This window comes from Chaetura pelagica, unplaced genomic scaffold (genome assembly GCF_000747805.2).
Source record: "Chaetura pelagica isolate M959 unplaced genomic scaffold, ChaPel_1.0 scaffold28, whole genome shotgun sequence".
Lineage (NCBI taxonomy): Eukaryota > Metazoa > Chordata > Aves > Apodiformes > Apodidae > Chaetura > Chaetura pelagica.
In genome coordinates this window covers 939,827-948,934 of record NW_009954303.1, presented here as the reverse complement: position 1 = coordinate 948,934, position 9,108 = coordinate 939,827, and the positions used below count along the sequence as shown (strand labels likewise).

At 52.1% G+C, this 9,108-nt stretch overlaps 1 protein-coding gene across 1 annotated transcript in view; it reads right to left on the bottom strand.

Moving 5' to 3' along the window:
* Window positions 1-2,952, bottom strand: part of IGF2 (insulin-like growth factor 2) — a 9,597-nt gene extending 6,645 nt beyond the window's left edge. The window contains exon 1 of the mRNA XM_010003901.1: window positions 2,799-2,952. Coding sequence (XP_010002203.1) covers window positions 2,799-2,952 — 154 coding nt within the window. The remainder of the gene's footprint in view (window positions 1-2,798) is intronic.
* Window positions 2,953-9,108: the final 6,156 nt, after the last annotated feature.

The window sequence follows — 9,108 nt, the reverse complement described above, 5'->3', positions numbered from 1 at the left end:
TGTCAGCACAAGCGGCTGAAAAGAGCTAAATTCTTATCAGCTGTTGGAAAGGAGGAAACAGGAGCTGTTGTTTACAGAGAAGTCGGACGCTTTTCCCCCTTGCAGCCCCTTCTGCCCTCCCTGCCAGTGTTGCATGACACCAACTTCACGGCTGGGGCTTCCTCTGGCCCTGTCCCGCTTTGTTCCCTCGGGGCTTCACTCAGCATCCTTCCGAGGGCCGTGCTGCCGCCGGGATGGGGGCCGGGGAGCGGGGAGAGATGGGGTCCCGACCTGGCCACAGGGCCGCACCAGGATGCCGCCCCCTCGCCACACCTGCGGGCCAGCCCTAAGATCTTTCAAAGTCACAGAGGGGAGAAACAACAGTAGAGGCAGCGAGCAAACCATGCAGGGCGCCGGCCTGACCGCTTGCAGGATGTGACTGCAGGGCCGGGCTGGTGCAGGTCACCGTGCCCAGCCTGCACCCCATGGCCTGGTAACCCCGGCGCTGCCACCTCCTGCCCTTGCTGCTGCAGCTCTTATGCGGTCCCAGTTCTCAGGCAGCTTCAACATCCTCAGTCCCAAGCTGCAGTAGAAAAGTGCATTTTCATACCATTTTTCGTTTTTTTCCAAGATTGCCAGTCAGATGCTTGAGACAAGCCCCACCCAGCAAGCAGGTCCCACCTATACCTGCAGGACAAGGTTGCCCAAGTCATTTACCTCCCATACAAACAAGTAAGTTAGCACAGGCTGCTCTTCCCATGCTCATGACAAACAGAGGCCCGGTTTTAAGATGTAAACCCATGATCATACAACATAACTGTGCCCTAGCAAACCTATATGGTGACAGTAGTGTATCCATGAGGGTTTAAGAGTGAAGATGAATATGGTCACTTTATGAGGCCAGCTGATGGAGATAGAAGGAAAAAACACAGTGAGATGGGGATGTCCAGACCTTTCATCAAGTAGAGCCATCCACCCAAATGTCTTCAGCCCTACACAGTCTGGCCAGATGCTGAAGGGGTTAAAATACTGGGCTGGGGGGACTTTGCTTCATCTCCTGGGCACCTGGGCTCTCCAGAAATATTCAAAAAAAAGAAGGCATGGATGGGAGAACACAAAAAAACAGGGCAAGAACCCTCCTGCAAGCACCGGGCTGGCCACTTGGCATCAAGCTACTTGTCTGCCTTCAAAAGTGTTTTTATTTTGGCCTGGACAGCTGGGTTATTTGAGGTGAAAGGAGGTCAGTTTGTCCATAAAACAAAAGCCCCATTCCCTTTCATCCCTAGAGGGGGGGGGAGGGAAGAGAAACCATGGGAGGGACATGGATGCTCCTCTATACATAAAGGGAGAGGAAGAGGTGTGACAGCAGGAGAAGAGCTCAACTCCTCACCATGCTGGTAAGACCAGCCCTGGACCCACTGCCTTGGCTGAGCTTCAGTGTGGGGCTCATAGGCAGAGGAAAGGTAGAAGGGGAGATGAGGAAGGGCAGCTGACATACAAATCCTCGCCGCTCGGCTCAGCAAGAGGAAGGAAGCACACCCAGGGCCTTCCTAAAAGCACCGCCTGCCTGCAAAACCCGGGAGGCTGTGAAAACATCCCACTGCTCAGCTAGGACAGGGCAGCTCAGTTGCCCCCAGCTAGCTGCAAAGCCACCAGCAGTCCAGCCACCTGCCCGAAATTACACAGCCCAAACCTTGGCTGCTGATGGATGTGGGATCCCTGTGTCCAACCTCAGCAGGCAGCATCAGTCTCATCTGTCTGAGCATCCAGGCTGGGAAGGGACATCCCAGGTCATCTCCTAACTGTGCAGCACCTCCTGTGCCCTGCACAGGCAGACTAGGATGAGTTAGGCTGGCTCTCAACTCCAAAAAGCTCCCTGTTACTTGAAAGTGACTTTTTCATTCCTTTTCCCAAAGCAGAGGCAAGACTGAAAAATGCAGAGCACCATGTGCAGCTGCTATCTCCATCCTCTTCCTCCTCTTTGGGTCTTTCCTGTAGTCAGTCACTCTGCGGTTTCCTGGGTAGCAAGACACAGTCTTCCCTCTCCCAAGCAGAGAAGGGGACCAAAATACCAGAACAAGGCATAACATGAGGCACATTCACCCACAGCTTACTGAGCATCCACCACTACTGGTGTACTCTTTCTCCTCTCAGCTTACCAGCTAAGCCATTGTACCACTAATGACAATTGTCCAAACCCCCAAAGCATCCTGCTGGAAAGCCCCCTCCAGGAAACTGTCCTGAAGACACCTGCACTCTGCAGACAACAGCAATGCTGCATTTTTTTTTGCACTAGCTGCACTGCACAAGGGTAAGACATCACTCTTCTGTGACAGGTTCACCAGCAGCCAGCCAGGAGGCCACATAGCATATTTTGGCAGCAAGCTAGAAGCTGCTGCTATACCCAAGCGAAGCCTGCCCAAAAAGGGGGATTGCTTAGCTCCCTGCCTGCTCTCTGGACGCAGCATTTAGGCAGCAAGGTTTAAAAGCAAGCCAGGGCCCAAGCTCAACAGAGAGAGCTGGCTGTTATTCTTCTTCTTTGAATTACTTGCCCGCATCACTGGTGAACCAGTCACCTGTGGCTCCTCAGCAGTATTTGACTGCCCTGAGCATCAAATGCAGGACACAGTTTTCCCCCCAGACTAGACAGTCCCCAGAATTGGTGAGTGCATGTTATCCTGAGCATGTTGCTCTTCTCACCCTCACAAAAAGCACCAGGCTGGGAAACCCCTTCTTTCCCTCCCAGCCTGGCCGCACCAAAGCAAGGCATGGGGCGAAGGCAGCACCCTGTCTGCCACCAGCAGCTGCAGAGCACTTACTGAAGTAGAAGCCCCTGTCCCCGCAGACGAACTGCAGCGTGTCCACCAGCTCCCCGCCGCAGAGGGTCTCTGCCGTGCCGTACGCCGCAGCCGAGTCCAGTGCATAGGCCAGGAAAGCCAGCAGCAGCAGCAGCATTCGCCTCGCCGCACACATCCTCTGCACCTGGGGACACGGACATGGCATTAACACAGTGCAAGAGACCCCCCTCTGTCACCTCCCCCCCTCCTCCTCATGCCCCGCCTGCAGCACACCTGGGGTTTGATGCCCAGACATGTCAGGATGCTGCAGGGAAGGACCAGCAGTGCTGAGCTGGCCACTGGTGTGAGGCTGGTTCCCCACCAGTCAGCCACTCCTGTCAGACAAGGTTCACACTGAAGTGTTTTTTTCATTGGAAAATCTCACTTCTGCTTAACTCTGAAAGGCCTTTATTTCCCTTGCACTTCCAAGAGCATAACTTATCTATTATTTTTTTCCCCCCTCCTTTTATATGGGAAATAATTCAAATTATCATTGGCAGAGTTATTTCTTTTTTCAGTTCTGATGACACATTTTCATGCCCTGCCTGAACGCATGTTTCCCCAAAGCAGGAACAAATAGAGTTTCAAGCTGTTCCAGAGCTGCTTTTGAGGAAAGCTGGGTTTTGCCAGGGAGCAGCGGCCTTCACCCCATGCATGTGAGACCTGCACGACTGAGGCTCGGGTAATCAAGGGGCTGATTGCACAAGCCGTGTTTGCAGATGAGAGCCAGAGCTGAGAAGACATCCCACAGGAGCAGAGCACTCCCATGGGAAACACGCCACACACATCACCAAGGAGAGCCCAGAGGGTAACAGCTGGCGTGGAGGATTGAAAAAGAAACTCCCTGGATATTTGCTAACTAACCCAAAGATTTCCCCTGACTCCACTCCAGCAAACAGCTTTACCTCAATGCCAGCTCCTGCAGGTGTAAAGCAAGGGTGCTATTGCCTCACTGGATGAAGCAAAACACATGGATGGTTCTAAGGCATTAAGAGTCCCTCAGTGATGAACATCACCGTGTATAGGCAGCCAAATAAGGATGGTGGCCAGACAGGTCAGCTCAAAACAGTGAGAAGCATGGTAAAAAAGCAGCTGGCATGGGGCAATGCTAAGTATCAAGCAGAGCATCCCCTCTCCTTGCTAAGGCTCAGCTAAGATGCTGGGTTTCACATGCAGTCTTCATCACCATAGCATCTGAGCAACTCGAGAATAATATCAGTTAATGAATATTACCTCACCCCCCTGGGATGCTTGGAGATGGAGCTGAAGCCCAGGATAGATTAAATGACTTGCCCAAGGTCACGGGGGAAGTCTGCCACGCAGCCAGGAAATTAGCCCAGCTCCCCCGGGGCCCTGCTACAGTCTTGCCAGCAATAAAGCCACCCTTGCTACCAATTTTTTACTAGCACGTAGTTCAAATCATTCCTGCTAGAAATGTGCTGTGCACACAAGTCATGAACTCTTCTGAGCACCAGCAAGAAAATCCAAAACGGAGGCTGCAAAGTCTGGGTGGGCTGAAAGGGGCATTTCGTCCCCCCCTTGGGCTTTGATGCCCATTGTATTGCACAGCCTGTGTGGGCAGAGACCAACACAGCTGGCAAAACCCCTCCAGGACTCCAGACAAGAGAGGCAGCAGCCCTGGGAACAAACTGGGCTCAAACCAGCATGTGATGAGACCAGGACCAGCTTTTCCAATAGCACCAGTCCCTTAGGCCCACCTGGGAGGCTTTGCTCAACATTACACTGAGGAGCAGAAGGATGGCACAGGGCTGTGACTGCACGACACTGCCGAGTTGTAGTGTTTTACCACCAGCATCTTTTCACCTTGACTTTTTTATCGAGCGTCCAACGGGTGTTTGCTGGGCCATCCCAGCATGACCACAGCATCACCTGCACTGCTTGAGTCATGTCCCTAGTGCAGCATCATTGGCAGCTGGATCTCTAAACAACAAGATGGTGATGATCCTGCTCCTTTTTTTATAATTATTCTCCTTTTTCATCTTTTTTTACCTGCCGCTCCTGATTGCTGGTGTCCCCAGGGCACAGGTAACACCAGATGCTCAAAGCCAGGGTGGCAGATGCACACCAGCCAGTGCCACCACCAAAGCCCCTGACATGGGACTTCAGGACACCCCAGTAATTCCCCATCCCCAAACTGGCTTGCTCTGGCTGTGAGCACCACAACTAATAAGCAGGCCTCTCCCAAGCCAGAGCCAGCTCCCCAGAAGGGGCTTTCTCAGTGGCAGAGGTGACAAACATCATTTTTCCTCCACATCCAGTGTAAAGAAAGGGTTGAGATGCTCTCAAGCAAGAGGAGAGTGAGGTTTTGTTGGCAGGGCGATATCTGATGCTGGAGAGACCCGATACCTTCTGTGGAAAAAACCTTGCACTCCTCAGAAAATACCTGCTCCTGCACAACCAGCGCCACAAGAACAAGGCAGTCCCTGGCAGCCCACCCTGCCTCCACTGCGAGCTCTTGTAGGGTGCCCACACACCCCATAACTCCAGCCAGGAAGCCCCTCTGAAGCCATGAAGTCAAGGACGGCCCCAGCACTGTCATCCAAGGCTGATGTGGAGGTGTGCAATGCAATGAAGTCTCCCTTCAATTGTGCATCAACCACCAGCCCTTTCCACTGCTGTCACCTTGGCATCTCCCTGCTCGCTCCAACAGCCGTGTAATGAGAAACCAGGCAGCAAAGCAAAAAGCATCTTTATTTACTACCTGGTGCTGCAGTAGGACTCCAGCTTGATGGAGCTGCAACCCAACCCAGCCCTGTAAGCTCTTCCCTCTTGCTTTGGCCCTACTGACCCTGTGGAGAGAGAGCCACCAAGCCTCACCCAAAGGCTAGATAGGCTCCCAAGGTGCTGTCACCAGCACAGCACATCCTGATGACCTTTCAATCAATCATTCTCCCTTCCCACTCCTCCTTAGCAAGGATGAGCAGCACCCATGCAGGAGAGCTCACACCTGCATGGGTGACATAACATAACATGGGTATGCATAGCCCATGACCCAGCTGCAAGCACCATGCCAGCTGTCCAGGTTGCATGTGGCTTCCTTCAGTTGTGGTGACCAAATCCTGCTGAGTATTGTTAGTCTAAGCCCTGTGCATTCCTCTGAGCCTTCACTCTCCACTGGAAGCACTGGACAGCACTGCTTATAGCTTCTATTCCAAGCATTAGGACAAGGACAGAAGCCTCATCTGTGGAGCAGAAGTAAATTCACACCAACGGCTGGAAAACCCTCGGTTTTTATTAAAAAGCCTTGGTCACATGAGAGGTAACAGGAATTAGGCAGTGAGAGGTCAGCAAGGTACTTTCCTGCCAGACAAGGTCCCGTGTCTGCTTGGAGAGAGGCTACACCCCACAAAGGTTCATTCCTGCCAAAGCAGGTTGAATCTGCCACGCCAGCTGCCATTGCCTCTCACACACCAGCAGAGAGCTCAAATGCTCCAGGATGTGGTTTCAACTAGGGGCCATGGGAACAGCAGTGCCAGGCATGCTAGGTACCCAACCTGGGCACCAGTTCCTCCTAATGAAGGCTTGGACCCCACATGGCATGTAAGAGGGTGATGCAAGAGGAATTTCTGGGCTGCACAGGTGCCCTGGATCATACTGGGAATCACACCTGAAAGCAGCCTTCTCAGCGCAGGAGAGGCTCAGACAAGCGATCAGAGCATGATGCTGGCCTCTCCTTGCAAGGAAAGGGTCTGCTTTGCTCCCCATCCTTCATGTCCCTCTCCTGCCTTCCCCTGCATCCCTAGGTCCCTACCCAAAGCTAGGCTGCTGCTGGAATCAGCTTGGCCACAACCTACTGCAGGCAGGATGGTCCCAGCTGCCTTGGGACTCCTGCACATGCCCGCCTCGCAGCACAGGCTGCTGCACCCATGGCTGGAGAACCCCAAAAACCTCTCAGCAGTACTTAGCCAGCACGTACAAACCAACAGAGAGGGTCCTCTCTCAGAGTGGCTGTGGTGTGCTAGGAGCAAGCCCGAAGGCAAGCCTGCAGTGGAGCCACTTTCCTGCCCAAGGCTGTTAAATTGTTTGTTCAGGATTTGCTGCAGAATCAGTTGGATCGATGATTTCTGTCCAGCTGCTGGGGAGCTGGGGGCCAAGACACCACAATGTGCTACAAGGCTCTTTTGCCAAATCTCAGAGGACAGCTCAGGCATCCCTTGCATCCAGGCTTGTGCTAAGCCAACCAAACCATGGTGCCTCTCTTGGGCAACAAACATTTCCCCAAAAATGGAGACTAAACCTCCTGTCTGACCCAATTCCTTCTTCAGTCTGGCCTTCATTACAATTTAATATGAACAGAACAACGTAGGAGGGAATTGACAGATGGCCCAGTCTGCAAAATTTGGATTTGGACAGAAAAAAGCAAACCAAAAAAATCTTGCTTCTTTGAGGAGCAGCACAGCATTTAAAAGGGAGCACAGCAAAAAGTCATCAGCTCAAATCCAGCTGTATGTGCAGGAGGGGAAAACCCCAGTTTGCACATATCAGCCTCCACCACCCTCCATCCCTCCCAAAGAAAGTGGGCAGACTGATGTTTTGCTACTCTGATGATTGCCTGCGAGAGATGCTGAGTGTCTCCCTGTTTTCCTCCTCTCAGAGGGCAGCCCCAGAAGAGCAGGGAGCTGATCCGGTTTCGAGTACAGCTCTCCTGGAGGGGCAGGACACAGGCACATGCCAACCTCCCACATGCCAACCAAGTGCCACCCCTGCCCACGGGCAACCTCACACAGGGCCACAGCACCCCAAGGTGCCAAGTGGCAAAGGGCTAGTGGAGGCCAGCAGGAAGAGGCAGCTGAAAACCACCCAGGCTGCATCTTGGGCAGAGGCACTGGGATGAAGCACCCAGCGGTACCCGAAGGCAGAGGAGCCACCGTGTGCTGTGCTGCAGAAAAGCCTCCCTTTTAATCTAAAAGAGAAAGTATTAGATTTCCAACCCTCAGCTTAGAAGAAGCAAGCTTCAAAACACAAAACTTTTGACCATCGAGCTGTCACACAAATAAAACTGACCCAAGACCCAGAGTTTTGCTGTTTAGCTCAGGCTTGAAAAAAAAACCCAAACAAAACTCCTGATTCTTGGCACCTGGCTCGCATGACATTTATATGGCTGAGGTTGGCAATGCTGCTGCTATTTTTAGCCCTTACTTTTTTATCTTCACTGCTCATCCCCATCAGCAGCCCACTCTGCCCCGCACTGGGGGTCACCTTTCTGTCTTTCATCCTGTGAGAAGAGATGCCTGTCTTCTCTCCCTTTGAGACAGGGGCCGGGACACGCAGGGGAGCGCTGCCTGCACCCCACACCTATCAGTGCTGCAGCGAGGACTACCATAGCTGTGGAAAAATCAAGCTGAAAAAGGTGAATGGGGTATTCAGTACCATTTACTCACCCCACTGGGGAGTAAGAACGTCTTGCACAAATTTTGGTATGCAGCCCAGAAACATTTGATTTATTGCATAAAAAAAAGGAAATGCAGTCTTGCTTAACTCTTCTAAAGACAGCTGGCAGGACCCAGGGAAGGGATTTAAGTCCATTTTAGTAGCCTCACTTAACTCCTTTCTTTATTGTTCCTCTCTCCTTTCTGCATTCCCTTCCAGAACCTGGAGTATATCAGGAAAAGTTAACAGCAAGTTAAGCTGTTAAATCTGAAATTGTGGTGACTAGAGTCTACTGGCAAATGATATTCCCACAACACGTTGAACTTGCTTTATGTCTTGGCAGAGCGGCTTTAACTGTTTCAGAGCCAGGCTGCAACACCGAGGGGCATTTCTTTCCTAAGTCCCCCCCACCTCTCCTGACCCCTCACAACAACGTGTCAAGGGAGGCCCGTATCTCTTTGCCCTGTTAAGACACACAGCGGCCTTTAAAAGCAAAGACAACCCAAAGAAGGATTGGAGAGGTCAGTTCCAGGACACGAGCGGGGAGAGGGTGGGCCACTCACTTACAGTGCTCGTATGTACTGCTGGAAACACACCAACTCCTCGATCCCTCTAAAAATAAGACCTCACCTGCTGTGTTTGCTTTATTTAAAAAAAGAAAAGTATAGAAATGCTTTTCTCTGGTGCTCCATGAGGCAAGCCAGGCTCACTCCAAAGCCTACAGGAATCAATGGGAAGACACACAGACACCTCCAGGTTGCCTGGTCAAAGCAACAGCCCTCCAGCCAGGCTGCAAAAAGGATCACCTGTCAGAAAAGCACTGGGACACACTCGCAGACACATTTTGGCTCTCAAATGTCATGTGGCAATAGGAGGGGACCCGCAGTGTCAAATCTTTTAT